The sequence below is a fragment of the Anneissia japonica genome, unplaced genomic scaffold, assembly GCF_011630105.1.
Source record: "Anneissia japonica isolate Jap-2015-1 unplaced genomic scaffold, ASM1163010v1 scaffold287968_len422783_cov224, whole genome shotgun sequence".
NCBI classification, from domain to species: domain Eukaryota; kingdom Metazoa; phylum Echinodermata; class Crinoidea; order Comatulida; family Comatulidae; genus Anneissia; species Anneissia japonica.
In genome coordinates this window covers 338704-365311 of record NW_022752528.1, presented here as the reverse complement: position 1 = coordinate 365311, position 26608 = coordinate 338704, and the positions used below count along the sequence as shown (strand labels likewise).

General features: G+C 33.6%; 1 protein-coding gene across 1 annotated transcript in view; it reads left to right on the top strand.

Moving 5' to 3' along the window:
- Positions 1-26608, top strand: part of LOC117122314 (fibrillin-2-like) — a gene marked incomplete in the record, with an annotated part of 84576 nt that overhangs the window by 40747 nt on the left and 17221 nt on the right. The window contains 44 exon segments of the mRNA XM_033267870.1: positions 129-251; positions 846-968; positions 1437-1556; positions 2507-2629; positions 2905-3021; positions 3348-3470; positions 5477-5590; positions 6170-6283; positions 6512-6631; positions 6906-7028; positions 7612-7728; positions 8115-8240; positions 8553-8675; positions 9469-9591; positions 10018-10134; positions 10772-10894; positions 11229-11342; positions 11904-12017; positions 12514-12636; positions 12953-13075; positions 13330-13452; positions 13616-13738; positions 13884-14009; positions 14111-14236; positions 14854-14982; positions 15167-15223; positions 15764-15898; positions 16102-16224; positions 16816-16938; positions 17053-17175; positions 17818-17940; positions 18220-18342; positions 19136-19264; positions 19418-19540; positions 19709-19831; positions 20581-20703; positions 21286-21405; positions 21842-21961; positions 22615-22737; positions 23349-23471; positions 23849-23974; positions 24893-25015; positions 25813-25932; positions 26409-26537. Of these exon segments, the coding sequence (XP_033123761.1) occupies positions 129-251; positions 846-968; positions 1437-1556; positions 2507-2629; positions 2905-3021; positions 3348-3470; positions 5477-5590; positions 6170-6283; positions 6512-6631; positions 6906-7028; positions 7612-7728; positions 8115-8240; positions 8553-8675; positions 9469-9591; positions 10018-10134; positions 10772-10894; positions 11229-11342; positions 11904-12017; positions 12514-12636; positions 12953-13075; positions 13330-13452; positions 13616-13738; positions 13884-14009; positions 14111-14236; positions 14854-14982; positions 15167-15223; positions 15764-15898; positions 16102-16224; positions 16816-16938; positions 17053-17175; positions 17818-17940; positions 18220-18342; positions 19136-19264; positions 19418-19540; positions 19709-19831; positions 20581-20703; positions 21286-21405; positions 21842-21961; positions 22615-22737; positions 23349-23471; positions 23849-23974; positions 24893-25015; positions 25813-25932; positions 26409-26537 (5319 nt within the window).

Genomic DNA, 26608 nt, shown 5'->3' with positions numbered 1-26608 from the left:
GTTTTCTTTCACTGAAGGATTAATGAAGTTTTACTTTGATTCTGACTAATAATGAAATAACAATTTATGAAGCAAGCTAGCAAATACATGGAAATATATTTGAGATGTATGCTTGATTTTACCCTCAGTTCAAGATCCATGTCTGTCAATGCCATGTTTAGGAGGAGGAACCTGCTCCACCTCTCTTGTCTCCTGCCAGGCATATCAGTGTGAGTGCCCAGCCTGCCACAGTGGGGATAGATGTGAAGTTGGTGAGTAATTTTCTTTTTAACACAAGTATATACTAATCAGTAAGTAAGTAAGTTCAGATTGTATGTAAAGTTATTTTTGAAGATGAACAAAGAACATTCACTGCTGTTTTTGTGCCTGTGTGCCTGTTAGCAAGATTATGCAAAAACTAATGAATGGATCATACAATTTATTAAAATTGCACATAATAACCAAAGAAAGATACCAGTCAATTTTTGGAGGAAAATGTCAAAGGACAAGGTGAAGGTCATGCAAATTCAATTCTTTACCCTTGAGTATAAAAGGAAATAATGGAATCACCCGTCATATTCAGGTACATTATTTTATTGAGTGCTGCCTGAACATGATGGGGCTATTCCATTATTTGAAGGTATGCTGCAGTTTTACCCATCATACACAGCCTGATTATTGTTGGTAATCAGGCACAGGTATGCTCTCTATGGAGTGACTACTCTAGTGTATTACATACATTCACTACATTGTTTCTGTTATTATTGTTTTGTTTTATAACCTTCATTTGTTTTTTTCTTATGACCTTTTTATGACCTTTCATATGACCTTTTACTTATGACCTTCATTTTTTTTTCTTATTTTAGTACAAAATCCTTGTGCCTTTCCATTTTGTCAAAATGGTGGCACTTGTGAACGTGTACCAGACACATGTGACCGAATCAGATGTTCCTGCCCTGCGTGCTATGAAGGACCGTTTTGCGAGAAACGTAAGAGTTTCCTTGCTCCTTAATTTCTATGATAACTGTATATGGATTTACTACACTACATTATTTATAATTATATTCAGTTCTACTTGATAGATGCACGTTGATAATCCATGTACGAGTTGAGTGACTCAGCCATATGGCGGGGTCTTCGTCAACTACAGCCTTAAGAAGTTGTTGCTAATTCTTGGCACTCGACTCAAGTCTTCTCGGAAAAAGATTTCAAAGAGGAGATCCACTGTACACATATGTCTCGTGAACTTAAAGAACCTTTTGTATCTTTCGGAAGTTTAGAGTGTTACCTTGATTATCTGGTTAAGTTCAGCCCTGTCCATACTCCAATTTTGTGGGTTTAACCTATGTGTGAAAAAAATAATTATCATCCACATTAATTTAGAAAGCAAAAAATAATCTAGTTGGTGATTTATAGTTAAATTTTGTAGTAGTTAATGATATTTTCTTTTCATACAGGAATTGATCCATGCGAGACTTTTCCGTGCATGAATGGAGGAACGTGTATAGTTGTGGACACATGTGTAGAATATAACTGCACATGTACAGGTTGTTATAGTGGCTTCAATTGTGCTACATGTGAGTCTATTTACAGTGTTAGATCAATGGTCAATGCTCGTATATTTAAATAGCACCTTCCACAGAAAACCGTCTCAAGGCACTTTTGAAGCCACATGAAACAAAGAAAAAAGAACGCAAATGGGGGGGGGGTAAGTGCGCACCCCCGATTTTGAGATAGCGTCGCCATCACTACCGTGTACATGCAGGTACCTCGGCGTCAGTTTGCTGGGCTCCGGTAGCTTCCACCAAGGATAAGCCTATGGCTCCTCTACCGTGCACTGCTAAGTTGGCGGCGCTACCTCAAGTAAGGAGGTGCGACTTTTCAGGGGATTAAAAACTTAACTACAGAACAACTTAACTACAGAAATTTAACTACAGAGATGAAAAAATAAATGAGATCAAGATTAGCAAATAAATGAGATCAAGATTAACAAATAAATGAGATCAAGATTAACAAAGATCAGAGATGAAAAAATAAATGAGATCAAGATTAGCAAATAAATGAGATCAAGATTAACAAATAAATGAAATCAAGATTAACAAATAAATGAGATCAAGATTAACAAAGATCAGAGATTAACAAATAAATGAGATCAAGATTAACAAATAAATGAGATCAAGATACAATTAGTATAGTTGTATTTCATACACGAAATACATAACAAATTGGTTTGCGCATTTGACTTGACCAGTGTCATTTTTCTATCCCAAACCATCCACTAATTAGTGCACAGTGTATTTTTGTCTAATGAACACCATGGGAATAGCATACAGTCAATGTTTACATTTTGATGTACAAATCTTAAAACTAACCAAAATCTATATATTTTTAAATAATATGTTTAATGCAGCACTGGTACTGTAGGTTGTAAAAGTACTTAAATTTAGAAGGAATCTGCTGATTTCTCTTTTTTGAGGGAGTTGTTTTTGTGTTGTTAAATATTTTTTCTATTTTTGTTATTCTTTAGTGTTGGATCCTTGTGACTCGTCCCCTTGTAGCAATGGAGCATTCTGTCAACGTGTTGGCACTTCCTGCACTGAGTACAGCTGCACTTGTGTTGGATGCTATGCAGGACCAACATGCGACATATGTAAGTCGTCTAAAACTTCATCATTCAATAACTGGTAAATAGAGGGCAGCATTGCCTTATTCAGTCACTGGTAAATTGAGGGCAGCATTGCCTTATTCAGTCACTGCTAAATAGAAGGCAGCATTACCTTATTCAGTCACTGCTAAATAGAGGGCAGCTTGCCTTAAACCCTAAAATTATTTTTCCAGCTCCTATATTAATTGTTGAATTGATGTCAGCTATGTATTTTAAAGTAGATAACATAAATTTGTTGAACATTTTATTAATACTTGCAGTGCTTGACCCTTGCTCCCCTAACCCATGTTTCTATGGCGGAGTTTGTAACCCAGATGGATGTACCCAGTACACATGCTCTTGCCCTGCCTGTTACGAAGGTGATCGATGCGAAACAAGTAAGAAAATTAAATGTAGACATACACATTTCAAATACTGATTGCAATAAATTTTTGACATATATTATAATTTCAATACATAGGTGTAGTTCAGATTTCTGTATATGTTATATATCAATTAATAACAATTCTTGAATTTTTAATTTTTAGCAGGATTGCAGTATGTTCCACAGATATTTCTGTTCTCAAACTTGCTTTTTTAGCAACTTTAAATACAAAATATCCTTGAAAAAGCTACATGCTTTGTGTTCTTTGTGTTAGATGAAAAACCACTAAATACCAAATATATTTTATTTTAACTTATTAATAAATTCTTCCCTTTTCAGTTATCTCGTTGTGTACAACACAAGACTTTTGTCAAAATGGTGGCATTTGCCTGCAGGATGCAGGCTGTCTCCTCACAAGTTGTCTTTGCAGTGAGTGCTTTACAGGCCGCTACTGTGATAAAGGTAATCCTTCAATCAATCAGTCAATTAATCAATCAATCAATCAGTCAATCTATCAATCAGTCAATCCACAAATCAGTCAGTCCATCAATCAGTCAATCCACAAATCAGTCAGTCCATCAATCGGTCAATCAATCAATCAATCAGTCAATCAATCAGTCAACCAATCAGTCAATCAATCAATCAATCAATCAATCAATCAGTCAATCCATCAATCGGTCAATCCACAAATCAGTCAGTCCATCAATCGGTCAATCAATCAATCAATCAGTCAATCAATCAGTCAATCAATCAATCAGTCAATCAATTAATCAATCAGTCAATCAATCAATAATCAGTCAATCAGTCAATCAATCAGTCAGTCAATCAATCAATCAATCAATCAATCAATCAGTCAATCAATCAATCAATCAATCAATCAGTCAACCAATCAGTCAATCAATCAATCAATCAATCAATCAATCAGTCAATCAATCAATCAGTCAATCAATCAGTCAATCAATCAGTCAATCAATCAATCAATCAATCAATCAGTCAGTCAATCAATCAGTCAGTCAATCAATCAATCAGTCAATCAATCAATCAATCAATCACTCACTCAATCAATCAATCAATCAATCAATCAATCAATCAGTCAGTCAATCAATCAGTCAGTCAATCAATCAGTCAATCAGTCAATCAATCAATCAATCAATCAATCAATCAGTCAGTCAATCAGTCAGTCAGTCAGTCAGTCAGTCAATCAATCAGTCAATCAGTCAGTCAATCAATCAGTCAATCAATCAATCAATCAATCAATCAGTCAATCAATCAATCAGTCAGTCAATCAATCAATCAGTCAGTCAATCAATCAGTCAGTCAGTCAATCAGTCAGTCAATCAATCAATCAGTCAATCAATCAATCAATCAGTCAATCAATCAATCAATCAGTCAATCAATCAATCAATCAATCAATCAATCAGTCAGTCAATCAATCAGTCAATCAATCAATCAATCAATCAATCAGTCAGTCAATCAGTCAGTCAGTCAATCAATCAGTCAATCAATCAGTCAGTCAGTCAGTCAGTCAGTCAGTCAGTCAGTCTTTCAGTCAGTCTTTCAGTCAGTCTTTCAATCATTCAATGAGTTAATCAGCCCATTACTCAGTCAGTCACTGCATCATTTTTTTTTACATATTTATAGCATTTATATATTTATTAATTATTTCATGTTTTTTTTTTACTGTTATTGTTACTATAGTCATTATACTATTATGATCTTTATCATTACAATTATTTTTGTGTCTACTGCTATCCTATGCAAGAGTAACTCATGTGAGTGTTTTGCCTGAGAAAACATGATTGAATTAAATGTATTTAAATTGAATTAAATTATAATATTTCTTATAATAATATTTATAATTAAATATTATGATTAACATTATTATTTGTTTATCTTTATTATCATTACTTTATTTTTTTTTATCATTATTTTATTATTACGTTTATTACTGCATTTAGTGATAGGTGATATATTTTAGTAATAGGTGATATATTTTAGTAATGCATTTCCTTTGTTTGTCATAGTGAAAAACCTGTGTAGTGACGACACATGTCAAAATGGCGGAATCTGTCAGAGTAATTGTCCGAACGTGACATGCGTTTATTATAACATTATTATTTGTTTATCTTTATTATCATTACTTTATTTTTTTAATCATTATTTTATTATTACGTTTATTACTGCATTTAGTGATAGGTGATATATTTTACTAATAGGTGATATATTTTAGTAATGCATTTCCTTTGTTTGTCATAGTGAAAAACCTGTGTAGTGACGACACATGTCAAAATGGCGGAATCTGTCAGAGTAATTGTCCGAACGTGACATGCGTTAATTATAACATTATTATTTGTTTATCTTTATTATCATTACTTTATTTTTTTTATCATTATTTTATTATTACGTTTATTACTGCATTTAGTGATAGGTGATATATTTTAGTAATGCATTTTCTTTGTTTGTCATAGTGAAAAACCTGTGTAGTGACGACATGTGTCAAAATGGCGGAATCTGTCAGAGTAATTGTCCGAACGTGACATGCAGCTGTGGGTCCTGCTATACTGGAGCTGATTGCTCGATTCGTAAGTGAAGAACTTCTGTTAGATTGACCCCAAGTAGAAGTCTGTTAGCTTTTGAGCACCCTCCTGATGCTGTACATTACTGGACAAGTCTGCAGGAAGAAGTTATCTACCTTTGGAGTACTTCACACTGCAAAAATCCAAAATCCAAATCTAGTGGCAGGGGTCCAAGTTGGAAGAAGTTATTTATGGGAGATCTTATTTAATGAGCCTTCTTAACACATATAACTTTATTTTATTGCACATGGTGATAACCATTGGCACTGTTTTCCATGAGACAATTGATAATAATGTAGTAAAAACATGTAAATATTATGAATTTGCAGAAAAGTAATTTTCCAGGATATTCTTGTTTGCTTGCGAGAGTTTGGGAGAATGTTTTTGAGAAATAAAAACACCACCTAATATATACAAAAAGTATAGGAATTATTAATTAGCACAGAGTATTTATATTTGTTGTTATAATTTTCAATTTAATTTTCAATTTGATTATTTAAATTAAGTATCATATTGGGCTTATACCAAGTGCTAACCTCTAATTCTAATTGATCATAATATATTTTTATGATTAATTAATTGCAGGTGTGAATTCATGTGGAACAAATTCTTGTCTTAATGGCGGTACATGCACAGACTTCTGCACACATCACACGTGTGCTTGTACCTCTTGTTGGAGTGGACAAAATTGCGAAACACGTAAGTTCAAAATTGTAAAAATGTTTAATCAAATTTTAAGTGACAACTTTGTGTAATGATAATGTCATATTACGCGCAAATATTGGCATATCATATAAAATTTAATAGTGTGGACATAACTTTAATTTTAAAATATTCTGTTCCTGTTATTCTTAGCTGCATTCTCTCAGTCTACTTTTTATTTTGATAATTAACGGAATGTAACCTAGATGCTTGTTATCATTTTAGCCATCGATCCATGTGAGAACAACCCTTGTGTTAATGAAGGCGTATGTGTGAAATCAAACGACTGTTTAAGCTTCATCTGCCAGTGTCAAGCGTGTTTTGGGGGAACTAACTGCCAACTACGTAAGTCAACATTTTTATTATACTTCTGATCTTGAAGTTACATTTAGACATTAGTATGATGAGAGGCTGTACTGTATACAGGGATGGTGATTTTGTTGGTTAGTTTGCTTAAAAGCCACACTAGGATTCTGTTCATTCACAACACCACTCTGAGTACGATCAGTTTCATGATTTTGTTTATCCATGCATTTAATAATAAGTTTGTTCATTTGTTCAGTTTGATATTTGTTTCATATATTAAATATTTTAATTTTGTTGGCATTTTTTCATCCAGAGTTAAATCCTTGTCAGCCGGATCCATGTCAGAATAACGGGTTGTGCGAGGCAGTTGCTAATTCATGCACAGAATCCCAATGTTTCTGTCCTCAGTGCTATACTGGAGAATTCTGTCAAACAGGTAAGTTTTAGAATATTTAAAGAGTATTTTATTTACAATTTTGATTTTGGACGATCAAAATTGTTTTTAATTGATTTATAAAAGTTTTTATTGTATATTTATCATTAAATTAAGTCCCCCTACTGGACAGGTCAAGCCCACGCCCCCCCCCCCATCGCTAGAGCTTGTTGGGCAGTCAGACCATAAAAAATATATAAATAGGCCTACACCAAGCCAACACATGTTTGTCACAGTCCGAAAGTGCCATTTCCGGCCATCCAGAGGTTGCTATGCTAATCTCATTTGGGAGGGGGAACCCTCTTTCATCCCCTTCCCCCAGCTCGGGCATACAATCTCAAGTCCCCCCTGTCAGACATTTGAGTCCCCCAGAAAATATATGCTAGAGCCGCCACTGATAATGAGGCTATGAGTTAATACTCATGGAGATTTTGTTCTTTCAGTGTTTCCACTTTGAAATGATTAATTTTTTTACAACTGTCTATTTGTTCAGGCAGTTTGTTCCAGGGTCTTATTTCTTGAGAATAAAATGCGAGTCCCTAAAAACAGTCAATTCAATGTCTATTTTATTGTTTTATATTTCAAGAGCTGGACCCATGCTCATCAAGCCCATGCACAAATGGTGGCGTATGCATTGCTGAGTCGTGTTTGGAATATCGCTGTGAATGCATTCAGTGCTTCATTGGTCTTGTCTGCCAAACTGGTAAGTCATTTTAAAGGTACTTCATTGCACCTTGCATCTACACCATGCCCCCTCCTATTTACCCTAGTTATTTATCCCCTCTACATAAATACCACCTTCCCTATATACTTTCAACTTAATCTCATTCCCTATCCATCTACACAAATATTTTCTCCCTTCTATCTACAGCAGAACCTCATCTCTTCCTTCCATCTACATCTCTTTTTCCACCTGTCCCCTCTCTCTCATTGCTGCCTTCTCCCTCCCACCAAAGCACAAACGTATATAGATGCTTGCAATTTTTTTTCTTTTTGTGTTTAAAATATGGATAGTTTTAATATTAAAAAATACAAATGAATGTAAAATAAGTAAATAATAAATTGATGTTTTGTTTGCTTTCTTGATAGAAATCAACCCATGTGAAACCGCTCCCTGTTTGAATGGAGGGACGTGTGTGTCCAATAATGCCCTGGATTGCTACGCATTCAATTGCGTTTGCCCCGACTGCTACACCGGTGGTCTCTGTGACATACGTGAGTTCCAATTTAAATAATAGTCCATCAGTAATTAAACTAATTAAGATTATCAATATAATTATGATGTAATGAGAATTAAAGATGCTTAATAAGAGATGAAATGAAGCTTTTTAATATGAGGCTTATTTGCATAAAAGAATAATATTCTTGAATGAAAATATAATGATATATTTTTGCAGTATGTCATGAGATTGCAAGTAATTGAATCATTGTTAGTTCTGAAGCCAAACATGAGTCTTTGATAACAAAGCATCCTGCAATCCATCTAAAATCCTTTTTTTTTTTAAATAATTGATTGCTTGTTTTTAGGCATTGATCAGTGTGATCCTAACCCATGTCAAAATGGAGGTGCATGTTACCAGCTGCAGGATTCCTGTACAAGGTACACCTGTCAATGTACTGGATGCTTCACTGGAGACACCTGTACTATACGTGAGTAATGAAAAATACATAAATACCTAAAAAAAAAAAAATAAATAATAAAATATGTAGATATTAAAAATAGTAAATAGGAAAAGTAAATAAAAAAAAATTAAAATTAAAAAATTAAAGTACATAAATAATAAAAATAATGAATAGAAGAATAAAAATAAAATTAAAAATATGAAAATAAAAATAAAATTAAATAAAAAAAATTTTAAAAAATTAAAAGTACGTAAGTAGAAAAATTAAATTTAATAACAAATAAATAAAATTAAAATTAAATAAAAAAATTAAAAGAATAGAAAAAAAATAGAAATAATAATTAAAATAAAGAATAGTAAATAGTAAAAAATATGTAAATGTTTTTGAAAAAATATATATAACAATTCCCCATTCATGTCAAGATCATTTTTCTTGAGAGCAGTATTCATAAGAAATTATGTGCATGATTATAAAACTGAGACATTCTTTTTCATTCATGTTATTCAAAATATTTTGATCTGGCAGTAAAGTACTAAATTGCATGAAAAGAATTATTATGAGACATGTTAGAAAGGCACAGAAGGTTAAAACTGACAATGAAAAACAAAGAAATACTAATTGAAACATACCTCAATAAAATTCATTCATTTATTTGCTCAATAATCGAGCGATTTACAACTTCCAATTTATTAATGCGTTTTTAAATTCAAATTTTTAAATTTATTTTGCTCAGTAATCAAGTAATTAATAGCTTCCAATTTTATAATACATTTTTAAATTTAAATTTTTGATTTCATTTTCCTTATTTTGAATTGTGTAGCTATCAACCCTTGTGATCAAGACCCCTGTGAGAATGGTGGTGTGTGCCAGCCGGCTTTGGGTGACTGTACGATGTTCCAGTGTTTCTGTGAGAACTGCTACACCGGTGATACTTGCAACATCCGTAAGTCTGTTTCCATAGATTTTGATGAATAATAATAGTAAATAAATAAGTGTAGAGGAAAATATTTTTTATTTCAAAAGACCTTCTTCTGATACACTTTTATTTATTTATTTCAATATCCATCCAACAGCAAATAATATTCACCACTTAACAGAGAATATTTATTGTGACTTACACAAGCACAAGCTGACTAAAAGAAGTGGTCTATTAATAGGCACAATAATAAATTGAAAGAAAACAACAGTACCAAAATTACCCACAAAATACTACTATTAAACAAAAACCTTCAACAATTTCAATTAAAAAAATGGACACATTCTCTTTTTTCTTATTTTACATCCTATCTGATATTTGATCTTGAAAAATTATTTCTAATTCAAGTTTTATTGATATTTGTTTATATTGATTAATATTGATTGATTGCAGTGCAAGACCCTTGCTTCACCAATCCCTGTCAGTCAGGGGGTACGTGCATACCGACATCTTGTACCACTCACACCTGCTCTTGTCCCCCTTGCTACACCGGAGTTAGCTGTGAACAGAGTAAGTACACCACTTAGAATTTGTTGTATACGTGTTCTTAGAATTTGTTGTACTTTTACGAGAGTTGCTGTAATTTTTTGGTTGTGGCAATCATTTTTCATAATCTGGTCCTTAGTTCAAATCCTGCAAACACTTCCACTTTTAAGGAGCTTTTTAGCTCTGATGAGGAGCTTCAAAAACACTGCTGATTGATTAATAGATCATAATTAGCTCTACTGCCTCTATTATACTGCCCTCATGAGGCTGATTGATTAGTAGTTGATTGATTAATAGATCTTTTTTAGCTGTACTGCCTCTATTGTACTGCCATCATCAGAGCTTTCGAGATTACGAGAACTTGTTTATTGAGACTTATGAGAGGTATAATACAGTAGTCAGATTTTGTCTGTCACACCCAACAGATTGTCTCTATAAGTGTACAGTGAAAACAAAACTGTGTCAACTACTTCAACAAAGAGAACTAAACAAAATTAGTCATTTAATAAGAAGTAAAATCAGATTAAGATCATGAAGAGCTACTTGATTGAGCAATATCTAACAAACTTCTAATAATGTATTTCTACCTTTTTGTTTATAGAACATAATACATGTATTTCATAAATAAGCTAATCATAATGATGTAAAATATTTGTTCCAGGGATTGAGCTGTGTACCACTAACAACCTGTGTCAGAATACTGGTGTGTGTACTCAGAATGCATTGTGTAACCAAATTACTTGTACCTGTGGAGCCTGTAGTACTGGGACTTACTGTGAAGAAGGTAAGCATTTACCTATATACTTAAAATGTCTTAACTCTGCTACAACCAATCTAGAGTAGTAGGTCATATGTAAAATTCTACTTTACTTACCTGGATAAACTGACTAATTGTGGCAAAGTCAAGCAAAGTCATTATCTCTGAAACAGAATTTGCAAGAAGTGACTGGTTTGGTTTGTCTTTGCCACAATTGCATATTCTCTCCCAAAAGAGAACACCACTTGAAATAGTAATGGAACAGTCAAACGATAGTAAATTTCTATCAGTTACTGTTATATATATTTTTTTTTATAGAAAAAATACAAAAATTTTATTTTATATTGATCTTACTTTGCAGTGGTGGATGTATGCGCCTCTGATTCCTGCAAGAATGGTGGTCTTTGTATTAGTGATTGTCCGAACTTCTCGTGCGAATGCCAACCGTGCTGGGGAGGCCCAACCTGCGAGACACGTAAGTATTCAAGAACTATACATTCATTAAAGATTTAAGCTTTTTTTTCACCATGTGATGAATGCACTTCCTTTTAATCCATAGTTCTGGGGTCTAATCCTGGAATATTCAAAGAGTATTTATCTCATGACTGAAACAACTCGACTTGCAAAAAAATTGCAATGAGACTTAGTTTCAATAATTGTTTTGTGAATACTTATCAGGATGAACAGCTAGCGGAACTTATGATGAATTGAAAAAATGCTATAGGGCGATTACATAATGTGTATTTATTAAATAGCATGACTAGGACAGTATATTCCATTTATTTTTAAAGATTGATTGATTGATGTATTGATAGATTGATTGATTCATTTATTCATTTATTCATTGATGGATTGATTTATTGACTGATTGATTGATTTATTGATTGGTTGATGGATTGATTGATTGATTATTTATTAAGCACTCAATTGATTGACTGATAGATTCAATAATTGATTAATAGACTATTGATTTGATTGATTAAGTTGGTCTGGATCGCCATTAATTTATTAAAAACTTAATGTTTTTACTACACAGCTGTTGATGTGTGCTCCAGTAACCCGTGCCAGGCAGGTGGTACCTGCACCAACTATTGCTCCTTCTATGTGTGTAGTTGCCCACCGTGCTATGAAGGGCTCAGCTGTGAAAACTGTAAGTAAATATTAATGATGAAAATGATAAAAATAAACATAATAAACATATTCAAAGTTGTAAATAGTGTTAATTAAAATGCTACAAAGCAGGTATTAGTCATTTTATGTAATAATGTATTTTTTTTAACACACACAGCTATTACATTTGTTACTATTTCCCATTGAAAAGTTGTACATAGTGTTAATGAAAATGCCACAAAGCAAGTATTGAGTCAGTCTTATATAATATGTTTTTAAACACACACACATTTCATTTGTTAGCATTTTTCCATTGTAAAGTTATACATAATGTTAATAAAAAAGCCAGAAAGCAAGTATTGATTCATTTTATATAATAATATATTTTTAAACACTATTACTACCTTGCCATTTGTTCAAGTGTGTTGTATTTTCAATTCTTTTACTTGCACATAACAACCACAGCGATATGGTTATATACAATATGTAATTTTTTAAATTTATAATTTAGTAATGTTTAATTTTATTCTTTCAAGATGTTGGAGGCTGTGCCAACGACCCTTGTCTGAATGGTGGAGGGTGTGTAACATCTTTGGAGATGTGTGAATCTTTCACATGTGCGTGTGTCGGATGCTGGCAAGGACCCAACTGCAACATCTGTAAGTCTACATAACAAATAATAGAAATGCAACCAGGATCATTTGTTTTTGAGAAAATTAATTGATTCATAATCAATTGTCTCATCAATAAAAGGGATCAAATTAACCTTAATAAAATTGAGACATGTTACAGAGGTGTAAAGAAGGGTCACATGGCCCCTGGGGGTCAGGCCTTCTTTGGACCCAACTATGTAGGACCCATAATTCAGAAGAGGTGAATTGCAAATTAATATCCCTGGGCCCCAGTGAAAGATTTGCTATGGTACTGACGAGCTACAAATAATAAATTATTAATATGTTGATGTCATTTCTTTAGTACAAGACCCATGCTCAGGCTTTCCTTGTAAGAATGGTGCGACCTGCTCCTCCCTCGGTGGATCTTGTACCGAGTTCCAGTGTGTGTGTGCTGGCTGTTGGCAAGGAGACACCTGTGAAGAATGTAAGTTTCTAGAATCCTATTAAGCAATTAGTATAGTTGCATATCATACACTATTAACTTTTAATATTTAATAATTTTACTAGTCCATTTTGCGACCTGAATAAACTAATCTATACCAGGATTCACTTTGTGAAAATGAGGATGATTATGTTGATAATATTTATTTCATATGCCACATTGGGATGGATGATTCCATTATTTCTTAGGTAAGTTCTGCAAATAGAAACTAATGTATGTACTCAATTTTTTCCTAGATTCTCGGCCTTGTGAACCCAACCCATGTCAGAACCAGGCAGTGTGTGTGCCGTCATCAACCGAATGCAATGGATTCCGTTGCGTCTGTGCTGGATGCTACACTGGAGAACTCTGCAACACATGTAAGTACAGAACACCTTTAAGTACAGAACACCTGTTAGTACAGAATACCTTTATTCACCATCAGTTGGATCCTTTCTAAATGTCGTGCAAAGACAGGACTTTCTAATCAACTAAACTCTGAATAGAACTCATTATATTGTAGTTATTTTATTTACTTTGCAGTGTTAAACCCCTGTGCGAACAGCCCTTGTACAAATGGAGCTATTTGCTTTCAAAAGGACAACACTTGTGATGAAATACTTTGCAATTGCCAAGGATGTTTTACTGGAATATTCTGTGAACAAGGTAAGAAACAAAACTTTTAATAAGGCGCTTTTTAGAAGCAATTGTATGAATATGCAAATGCCAATTGATGTTTGTAGTAATAAGTGTGGTAAGGGAATTTATTATTATTTACATCTTTTAATTATTTTTTGTTTACTTTGTTTAGCCATTGATGCTTGTGCTAGTGACCCATGTCAAAATGGTGGCACTTGCCAACAAGTTGTAGGAGGTGGTTGCCATGACTACATCTGCACATGCTCAGATTGCTTCACAGGAGAATTCTGTACAATACGTAAGTCATCTATATAATATACTAGCATATCTATGTTGAATAGTAGCAAAAAATAATTTATTTCTAATTTTAATATTGTTATGTATTTTATTTTTCTACAGCAAAGAATCCATGTGAAAATTCACCTTGCCAAAATAATGGTCAGTGCCGTCCAGTTGTTGGTGGTCAATGTGATCAGTTCTTGTGTAACTGTGTTGGTTGTTGGAGTGGAGTCACATGTACTTTGCGTGAGTACAACAAAATACCTTAATAATAATAATAATGGTCGACTTATAGAGCGAATATCATCGAGACCTCTATGATAAGAATACAAATATAATGATATTTAACTAGTCCTACTCCTTAAACTAAGCATGGTTTGGCCGTTGGCTCCGAAGAGTTCATCCGCACTTGCATAGTCATTGAAGCATCAGCCTTGTTTATTAAGAGCTCTTCTAACATTTGTCTCACTGAGTCAGTTGTAGAAGCTTTAGCCTCAACTCTGATTGAAACAACTCCAGTGACAATTAAAGCTTTACACAATTTTGTTTTAAATTCTAAAATTCTTCACTTTTCTCGTAAACCTAAAAGTTTTTTAGCTTTTTATGGCAAATAAATGAATTAAACTAAATGTATAGTACAGGTAGGCACGTTAGTTTTTAAATAATTCTTTAATTTTCTTGACATTAACAACAAGAAGTTCTGCTAAATTTAAGCCTCAATTATAATTCTCGGAATGTCTTCTTCTATACAAAGTTTTCCAGCACTATGCATACAGGTAGCAACTCTCTGATTATACCTTCACTACTATGATATTAGTGTTCACATTTAGATAACTAATATTCATTTATGTGTCTTTTAAAAGCTATTGATCCATGCAGCAGTAACCCCTGCGCCAATAATGGAGTATGTAGTTCCATTATCCAGTTGGATATGTGCTCTACGTACGAGTGCCAGTGTGTCGAATGCTACACAGGGATCATGTGTCAGGATGGTAAGGAAATCACATCCATTCCTTAATTAATTCCTTAAATAATGTCAAATGTTTCCCGCATTGATTATTTTCTTTTTCAATACATTCATTATCATAATATTTTATTTATTATAATTATTAGAATTATTGTAGAATATTTTTGTATCCAGTCATAATTTTTCTTTCCATTGTTCCTTTCAACTAGTCATCAATCCTTGCGGAAGTAATCCATGTACAAATGGCGGAACTTGTTTGGTGACCAGTTAATTGTCAGATTTCTCAGACATCCGACAAATGAAGCTGTCTCTTATACACATCTAGATGTGTATAAGAGACAGCTTCGCATGAGAGTAAGAGATAATGACAAAAATGAAATAAAATAAAGTAAATGAGAAAATATATAGCAGCGACTGCTTTTGACCTTGCCTAAAGAAGCCAAGGCCTAATGAAAGCATCTTAAATTAAAAATTTGTTCTGGTCACCTAAGTAACATCTCATTTTTATTAAACTTATGAATCTTCCGTGCTGAAGCTCATAAAGAACACCATGATAGTCACTTGTAACTTGTTGCTTGTAGCGCTTGCAGTTACCAAGCGCTGTGTGCCACCGTCCACAGTAACTCGGAAAATCCCCCCAAGCAGAGCTTGCGTAAAAACAAACCCAAACAAAGTGCGCATAACTTAAATAATGCAATGTAGCAGGAACCCCAGACAATAATGTTCAATAGTTATATAAATGAACAAATATAACTACTAAACAAATAAGATTTCAAGCAAGGTTAAAGAAAACTATTTTTTTGCAGCTGTGGACCCCTGTATGAGCAACCCATGCAACAATGGAGGAACATGTACGCAAGTGTCTAGTACGGCTCCTGGAACATGCTCATCGTATCAATGTCAGTGCACTCAATGTTACACCGGAACCCACTGTCAAACACGTAAGTCACAAACTCTATCCTATGATGATACAATGAAAGGCAAGAATTTAAATATAAATTATATTTATAATTGTTAATATAGTATAATACATACTCCAAGTATTGAAATGCATGCCATCATGTCGGGATTCAATATTTTGACATTGATTATGTCATCATCAGGAATAATTGTTAATTGTTCATTAATTTCTATCACTTTGTAGTTGTTAATCCGTGTGCGGTGAATCCGTGTCAAAATGGCGGTACATGCGCAGTTTCTTCTGATAATTGCAGTCAGTTCATTTGCGTCTGCCCAACATGCTACGCTGGTGATACTTGCGCTGTCTGTAAGTATATGCAATTTTATTTTGTGTTAGTTGATATTTTATTGTAGTGCCTTTATTCCATACTACAACATGCTTTTTACCATTACACATACTCATTATATTTAGGTTTTGGTTTTATATTTTAGTTATGCAAGTATACTTAGGCTACGTTCAGACTTGGAGATAAGCCAGGCAGGCGTTAAGCCCGGCTCAACATTAAGCCCGGCTTAACTTAATAATAATAATTGTCAACTTATATAGCGCGTATTTTATTGTCAGGCGTTCAGACTAGCGGAAATAGCTAGGCGAGAATTTGCATAATAATGAACCGTAACCAGGAAACGTGTTTCAAAACATTGCTCGCAAAATGTACGCTCGCACACAACGTACGTAATTTAATGCTGATTGGTCATTTTGTCACCTGAAGTCAATGCAAGATCCCCCGCAACACCAGGCCTAGTTACTATAGGAACACAGTATGGCTTGAGATTAGCCACCTAGTTCAGACTGCAGGTGGATAAACCCCGGTGAGTTGAGCCAGGGTTATCCACCTAGTCTGAACTAGGCCATAACATAATATAACATAATATATGATAATTTTTACTTTTTCAGCAATTGATCCATGTGCCAGCTCACCTTGTGTCAATGGTGGTGTGTGCTTTATCCAGGGTAACACATGTGGTTCTTACTTCTGTCAATGTCCTGATTGTTGGGAAGGGGATCAGTGTCAGACAGGTAATATGAATAAATAACCTTTAACCTTTAAGTAATCAATAAGTTATTACATCCTAATTTAATTACTTTTCAAGACTTTGAGCCTACTTTTACCCGTTAATGTTTTATCCTTAGTTGTCAACCCATGCCAGAATTCTGGGTGCGAAAATGGAGCCCAGTGCCTGTCAGTGCCAGGAAACTGCCAAGCTTACTCCTGTCAGTGTGCCGGATGCTGGACTGGGATCTTCTGTAATGAAGGTTAGTGAAGTTATTACTTTACTTGATTTGAGTATTTGCCAAACCTGTGGATTATGTAGTGAGGATAAGTGAAATTGGCATTTATCAAGTATGCCCTTGTGAGATTATACATTAGATGTTTATTTTTGCAATTCTCACCTGTAAGTGGGAGCAAAGCGTTCCTGTTGGACAATTGTTTGAAATAAGTAAACAAATCTTATGTCTGTAAACAGACCAGATACTGTAGGACATTTGACCTGAGGGCTTAAGCATCTCAGCTGTAATGGCTATAAATCAAATATTTTATGCTCATATATAGTCATGATTTGATGTCATCATGACCATATTCAGGCATGTCACATGTTTTAGTCAAATACAATTTAATAGTGGACAGGGCTTGACACTGGGATTTAAGAGGTTCAACCTCTAGTGACCATATCTATGCTTTCAGTGAACAATAAGCAATTAATATAGCTGTGCATAGTACACTAGTTGTTTTCACCTTTTGCACTCAAACCGGGAAAAAAATCCAAGCCAACTGTGCACTAATGAAAAATTAGTGCACAGTGGGATAGAAAATAACATTGGGATACACTATAGATGTATGTTTAGTACATAAAAGAAATGTAATTGAATTAATTGAACTTGTTTCAATTGTTGCAGCCATTGATCCATGTTCGTCTAATCCATGTGTTAATGGTGGAACTTGCATGCAGTCTGCCACCAATTGCCAAGCATATACTTGCCAATGTCCAGGGTGTTACACTGGTAGCAACTGTGAGCAAGGTAAGACCGCTAATTGATACATCAAATTTAATGTAAACTATGCAATTAAAAAAAAAATAGTCTGATTGTAAATTCTTATTTTTTGTATTTTTTCATGTTTTATTTAAATTTTAATTAATGCTTTGTTGTTCCTTTTTTCTTGCTTTTTAATTTTTCATGCATTGTTATTCCATTAGGACTCATTTATTTTTTTTCCCCCTATATTTTAATGTAATATTATTCTTATGTATTATTTGCTTTGTTTCTGTTATTTTAATGTTTTGCCTACTTCTTGCTCAGCTGTTGATCCATGTTCCCCATCCCCTTGCTCTGGCAATGGTGTATGTTCTCCCGTTCCCGGATCTTGCTTGGCATATTCCTGCTCCTGTTCTGGATGTTATTCTGGATCTGAATGTCTTACACGTAAGCATATTCTTCTTCTGTAAGTTGTTTGGTTAAATATTGAGCCAGTTAATGTACACAGAGGTCAATAGTGTAAATAAACCTGGGGCGGAATGCTATAAGCGGTCTTTAGACGGTCTTAATGCTTAACCAACTTTAATCGTGACATCACTACTGGTCTTTGATTATAGACGATTGCAGTACAGCGGTCTAACCAGTTAGCCGTTTCCAATTTTAAAGCCTACTCAGAGAAAGCTTAAAACGGTCTTAAATCATTTTCGTCATGGCTTTACAGGTACTAGACCTAGGCCTAGATCGTCAAAAACTAAAAATTGAATGACAAATATTCTGCAAGCTTCTCAGTGTCTGTAAAAACTGGCCTGTTTTGAGCGATTTTATGTTACCAGGGAGTGCTTGTTTGAGTTTCAATATTCAAAGCGGTCACAGCGTTTCATATCAATGGTCTTAGCAGAGTGACTTTAGTAAGACCATCTAATTGATAAAGTCGGCTTTATTTGATGAGTTAAGACTACCAGTTAAGACCGTTTAATAGCAATCCGCCCCTGTTCAGAAAGTGATTTAATGAACTTTTTGATAGGTGTGGTCATACATACTTATGGACAGTATCTCTGTAACACCTTCTTTGTTATACAGTAGTAAAAAACATGGATATGGGTTGGTTTCCAGGAAGTGTTGGAGACTAGGATGTATCTACAACATGCTGGAAACTTGGGACGCCTGTGTACCATTATAAAAATCAATATCAGCTATTTCTGGGCATGGAACTAATTTTCACCATTATTTATTTATCCAGTACAAGATCCTTGTAATTCTTCCCCATGTCTGAATGGAGCGGTCTGCACGTCAAATGCACTCACTGGTGATTGTGTCAACTACCAATGTCAATGCTCAGGTTGCTGGACTGGTCTAAACTGTCAAACAGGTAATTCCTAGATGTGTTTATATTTTTTTAAATGTAATAATTTGAAATGTTGAAATTAAAAACTATTAAAGTTATTATAAATTTATAGCATTTTCTGCAGTCACCCCTAATCTGCATAATAGTACATGCCCATTAATGGATGTTTAATTTCAGCATTTAATGGTTGTGATGTGAATCCCTGTCAAAATGGTGGCATTTGCCAAGCTGTCGGTAACTCCTGTTCAGATGTTATGTGCACTTGTCCAGCATGCTACACAGGCCAGTTCTGTGAACAAGGTATGAAAAGCCAATATGCCAAGATAATTTGTGTTTAATTAGGATTTCTTGTTTATTGGTCAAATGGTTAAAAGATGCTATTTAGATGAAATGAAATTCAGAGCTGTAGCAAAATATACAGGTAAAAAGAGAGAAAAATAATATAATTGACATTTATTTTTATTACAGCTGTTAATCCTTGCCTCAATAATAACTGTGTCAATGGTGCAGCGTGTAGCCCGGTCCCAGGGTCGTGTAGCTCTTACACATGTAGTTGTACTAGATGCTATACTGGCAACTTCTGTGAAATTGGTAAGTTTCATATCACTTGTATGTTAATTTTTATTTTAATTGTATGTAACTAGTTTATATTTATGTGCATTATTTTTTGGTTATTGTGTAATTGTTAATAACGTAATGATATTGGCTGTAGTATAGCGCATAATACTAGGTCTAGCTATGTACTTTCAATGAATGTCCAAAAGAAGTTGAATAAAAGGAACAAATAATTGATGAAGAAGAGACAAAGAAGAAAGAACAATCATCAAGAAAAAAGAAAAACAATTAGATTTATGAGGCAAGATGAGTTGTAAATCTGGCCATAAATTTGGAAATGGATGGAGATTCCCGTATATTAATGGGAAGGAAGTTCCAGAGTTAGCAGTCCTAATCTTGAAAATAATTTCCTCATTGACCTTTGACATGTATTATAATGAGAGAGACCACTGTGTCATATTTAGAGACATGGAAAAATGAAACAAAAACCAAACTAGAACCTGAAACCTCAGGTTGGGACCTGATGGGTAATCTCCCCCCAGTTCAAAACTCATTGGTGGGTAGGGGCATATGTAGGGGTTGTTCCTATGAAAAATACCTAACAAAGTCCCTTCCCCCTTTTTTTAATTTTTTTTTTTGTAATTGTATCATTGGATTCTTCCTTAAAATTACATTTTAACATTTCATTTGTGTAATTTTTCAATTTTGGGTTATTCTACTTTTATCTGGGGAGAATGTTTATTTTATGTGTTTGGTACTCTTATATATGTTACTCTTATGCACAGATGCAAGTTCATGTTTAGGTTCCCCATGCCTAAATGGAGGAACCTGTTTTCAAGGGTCAGGGTCATGTAACAGTCATTTTTGTCAGTGCAGTGCATGCTGGGAAGGCAGTTCATGTGAACAACGTGAGTGAATTCTTCTGTAGTATTTTTCTTGTTGAAAGCAATTGAAAATTTTAATATATTTTATTGTCGTAATTGGCTTATTTTTATGCTTTAATTTGCTTTTTTTGTTTGGTATGTTAATGAGGATTTAAACACAATAAATGCAAGTATTTACTTATTCTATATATTGTGCTTTTAGTCCATCAAATATCACCTTACCTTGTGCAAAACAAACAATAAAAATCAAAGGTAACAAATCAACAATATTGAGAGTTCCTAGCTTAACTGAAAGAAGGCCTATACTGAATTAGCAACTTTAAACGTAGAAATACTGTAAAATATATCAATAGTGGTATCATTATGTGTAATGGTGTTATAGTTAATATTAAGGGAACAATTTTACATTTTCAGTAATAGGTTAGTGTTCCCAGATTCAGATTTCTTTTATTTTCCACAAATAACATAAAAATATAAAATATATGTGGTTACCCCTATTGAAGGGACACCTATGCCCCTGAGTCTAGGCTCTACTGTAATACAAATCTGTGGTTGTATAATAACGAGTGTATTTGATGTCAACTTGTTTTTGTATTTATGTTGTAGCGATTCAGCCTTGTTCTAGTTCTCCCTGTGCAAATGGTGGTGTATGTTCCGTTGTTGGCCTATGTTCTGGTTTTACTTGCTCATGCCCAGCATGTTATACAGGGCAGAAATGTGAAACATGTAAGTTAATCAATTAAGTACGCTTTGTTGTGGTTCATGTTTTAATTGTAGCTTGCTGAGGCTGAAATCTTGCATCATATTTTTGTGTTTATTTTACTTGTTTAGTGTCCAGGATTCTAGCACTACAGAAATCAAATACATGATAATAAAAACATACAAAATATAATATAAAATTTATATTGAAAGTTATATTGAAATTAAAATACAATACAACATTATATATAAATACTATTAAAAGATTTAAGGAATAAGCCAATTATAAAATTAATGTTATAAGTAATAATGTGAAAAAGGTTTATGAATGCTATGGAAATGTGCTACAATTTCTAGAGAAATATTATAATGTTGAATAATACAATAGAATGATGAAAATGAATGTTTATTTTAATGTAAATTATGTTTATTTGTATGTTATTTTTTATTTGTTGTTAAATAGTGATGCAACCTTGTTCAAGCTCCCCTTGTTTAAATGGTGGTACATGTTCAGATGTTAGTGACTGTTCTGCCTTTACTTGTTCATGTCCTGCATGCTACACAGGGTCACTGTGTGAAATATGTAAGTTTTTTATATCAAACCAAAAACAACTGTGTTTTATATGCACTTCAAGAGTTCATAAGTTCTAACTAACTTTCACTTTATGCTACTCTAATCAATAATGAAACATGTTTTTAAATGTTTAGTAGAGTAATTCCTTTCAGAAGATTAACCAGTGGACAAGTCTTCAGCTCCAAGCAGTTTACTTTAATGAGACACTACTCCAAACTAATTAATAGTTACTTAATATGTTAATTTAAAAATGAAATTTTCAAACATTCTCTATCCATACTATTTCGTTTGTCATTACCAAATAATTAGGCTTATATGATGTAATCTTTGAAAAAATATCATCTGAATACAAAAATGCTTTCTTTCTGAACTAACTCCCAATGTTATTTCCTATCCCCATTAGTGCACAGCTTTATTTATTTATTTTTTTGGTTCATGTGAAAAAGACCAATTCAATATAATATTAAATCATTCAAAAATTTTAATGAATTATTTAGAAGACTATTTATTTAAAATTATAAAGTTATATATTTAAAATTATTTAGTTATATATTTGAAATTATGAAGTTATTTTAAGAATTATGAAGTTATATGTTTGAAATTTAGTTATATATTTAAAATTATTTGAAACCAAAAATTAAACCAAGTATGTTTTTTTTTAGTTACTGATCCATGTTCATCCAATCCTTGTACAAATGGAGGAGTTTGCTCATCTGCAGGTGATAGCTGCTCTGCATATACATGTGCATGCAGCGCCTGTTTTATGGGAGACAGATGTGAAATAGGTAAATCGCTGGGTTTCTTTTTTATAGTGGGTGACCCATTCAGCATATACTAGTTGATTTGATATTCAAGGATCATCTTAAATAAGTGAAATAATATGAAGCTTTATCAGCAAAGTGTCATTACAAGGCTTTGGGAGTGGAGATGATTTTAGTCGTGAGGAAAAATATTGGGCGATCACAGGATTTGAACCCAGGACTCTGGGATTTGAAGGCAAGCATCTTAACCACCAAGTTACATCTCAACTCCACTGTTCTTGAATTTTCCCCTCTGCTTCCATCACATTTCAATACATATCTGTGTGATATCTATTTTTAGGTTTTTTTTTAAATGAATTTGTTTTAGCACCTTTTGATGTTAACAGCATCATTTCATATATTTGAATATAGATGCTAAAAGGGCTACCCATATAAAATGTGGTTGAAATAAATAAATAATGAAATGTTTTTAAAAGTTTACCTACAATTATGAATACATTACTTGTTAGTTATGATGCTTACCTACCAATACCAAGCCCTTGGTTCCTAATCCTATAGTTCCCACAACAACTTTACACTCATGATTTAATAGAGCATCGTGTGCCAATATTATTTTATTAAATTTATATTTTCAGCTACACAAGGTTGCAGCCCTGACCCTTGTCAAAATGGTGGAACCTGTTTTGAGAGCGGCAATGGATGTGGTGACTTCTCTTGTCAATGTCGAGATTGCTATGATGGAAATACCTGCGAGATAGGTATGAGACTGCATGAATTTTCTAGGGAGCCCTTTTCAGTTTCTCTTTTGTGCTACTAACATACGACTTCTGAACAAATCAAAATGGTTAGGGAATTGTGTGGTACCGACCAGAATTGTTATACAGTAGAACCCCTATTAGGAAGACACCTTTAGGACCGAAAAAAGTGTCCCCTTAAAATAGGGGTGTCTCCGGAATAAGGTGTCCCAAAGGAGGGGATCTACCGTAGTATGTTATTGTCATACATTTGTTTGAGAACATCGCTTTCTAATCTGAGCAAAAACCAATGATTTCCTCCAGGGATTGGTTAAAAGTTTCTTCATTCTGTTGTTTGTGTTGTTGCCTAGTTACCTGTTTTTTTTTTTATTGTTGCCTAGATACCAACTCATGCATGAGTAATCCTTGTCAGAATGGCGGCCAATGCTATCCTGCTATTGGGGACTGTAACTACTTTGTTTGTCAATGTACAGCCAACTGCTTCTCTGGAACCTTCTGTGAAATTAGTGAGTCTTCTCTTTCATAATTTGTTCATTATTTTATTTATTTATTTATTTATTCTGTCTTTCTACTGCATGCACTTTCAGTACTTGTGTACTGTTTTTCAAAGTGGTACAGTTTCATAAAATACAAAAGTTAAAAGAAAAGTAATTAAAAAACATACATATATATAAATAGATATCATAATAAAAGTGATTAAGAATTAAAAGAGTTTTTAAAAAATATAATAGACATGTTCATGAAATTTGTTGTTGTTTTGTGTGGAAGTTCATTCCACATCTTTGTTGAACGATACAAAAAAGTTCTCTTTTAACATAACATCAACGGAAGTATAAATATCAACAGACAAAACAATTCTACATAATCTGTTCATTTGAACTTGTAAACAATTAGAATATTGAACATTACAATTTGACCAGACACAACAACAATAATCAAAAAGAGGTAATACTAAGGACTTAGCAAGTATTTTTAAGAGTATGGGGTGGAAGTAGGTATTTTATACGGCGGATGACACCAATACGCTTAGACAAAATATATAATTGATAATTAATTGTTTTCCCATTGTATTGTATTACATTTTATAAGTCAGTCGTGAGTCCATCACTCTAAATCTTAATGTTATTTTTTCTATCCCCAACCATGCACTCAACCATGCACAAATTTGACATTAGTGCACGGTTTGCTTGATCTTTTTAGGTTCGTGTGCTAATGATCAATTCAATATAATATTAAATCACTTAAAAATTTTAATGAATTACTTAGAAGACTTTATTTATTTAAAATTATGAAGTTATATAATTAAAATTATGAAGTTATTATTTGAAATTATTTAGTTATTATATATTTGAAATTATGAAATTATAAAAAATGTTAATCATATGCAACTTGACCCTTGAACTTTGGATATGATTTGACTGTAGGTTCGGATGTTTGTGCTGTAAGTCCGTGTATGAATGGTGGCGTATGTAATGTAGACCCTGTCAACTGTCAAGCATACACATGTCAATGTCCACAGTGCTATGATGGAGCAAACTGCCAGACAAGTAAGAAAACTTTCTTTTTGTGGAGTTGACGTAAGCCAGGGACACAATGCATCGTACGACTGTCAGATAAAATATCCATCTCCACTCCCATTGTGTGTTTGAGAACGCAATGCTGTTTGTGGATTGTTGGTTGCAATCTGGCCAGGTCATCATTAAAACCATCTATTGTGCGTGCCTTGTCGCATTGCGTTCTCTGTAGGAACGTGTTGGCTGACTTCCGTGGGTTCAGCGTGTTTCCCAATTTAGAGTATATTTCCCGATTTTTTACCTTACACTGACAGTTTTCTGCAAACAAGATGCATAACTTCAATCATAATATTAACTTGATATACCAGTACTTATATAAGTAATATAATACTTTATCATTGATATTGGTTTTTATCTTAATGAATTTATAGTTTTAGTAATAATTGTGTATGTGTAATATTAGTATTAATCTTGCATTTGTAATGCACCATTTAAGCAGTTGGTTTAAGACAGGGCATAAAAATCGGTCAGATGGCCAATTTTTGATTTTTTTTTTTACTTTAATGTTTCCAATGAGCTTCCAAATATCTCAAAGCACTGCTTTTATACCTCTTCATTCTCAGTTTTAATGTTACTTTTTACATATAATAGTTGTCTGGCCGTAAAAAGTAAGGTGTTTTCTAGCCAATGGTGCTTGACGGACTGCACACACAGGGTTTTTAATTCATTTTCATGGGCCGCAAAAAAAATCACTGTCGGACCGCATGCGGCCCACGGCCCGCACTTTGCCCAGCTGTGGTTTAAGGGAATTCTGATTTTTCTTGTTACAGATATAAACCCGTGTCAGAGTAACCCGTGCTTGAATGGCGGTGAGTGCATGCCGAGTGACTCCTGCCAGGGGTACTCATGTACCTGTCCCACATGTTACAGTGGAAATCAGTGTCTAACATGTAAGTCAATAGAGGTCGTACTCCTCAGATCTTTTTTATTAGCCTACTTCATAGTGCCCTTAATAATAATGTTTATTTACTTAACTACTTTTGAACATGATTCCTTTATAATATGATATACTGAATTACAGAGCAGTTTTAAGGCCTGTCCAGTCTATGAAATGTTATTAATCTACACCAAGTGACATGCTTAAGTATGGCACATAGGTGCATCATGACTGTAAATGGGCATACAACAGTTTCTTTGTCAGCTTTATTTTACCATGTTCAATCATTTATCTGAAATAAAGTTACATTATTATTAATAATAATATATAAATATCTCGATTTACATTAATATTTACTCAATGTTCACATATTCGACACCCAAGTGTTTTGCTATTTTCTATTTTAATACTTTTTATTATTGTCTAATGTTTTTTTTTGTTATCTATTACTGTTATTCATTCACCATTTTTGTTACCAATCTTCTACAGTTTCAGATCCTTGCGGACCAGTGAATCCATGCTTGGGTGGTGGTACATGTTCCCTGGATTCCACATCCAACACCTGTACCTACATCTGCACTTGCCCTGTATGCAAATCTGGAAGTAACTGTGAATTGGGTAAGCAACTATAGCACTAAAGCTCTATCCTAACTATAACATTTTATGTGACAAATATATGTGATTTACCC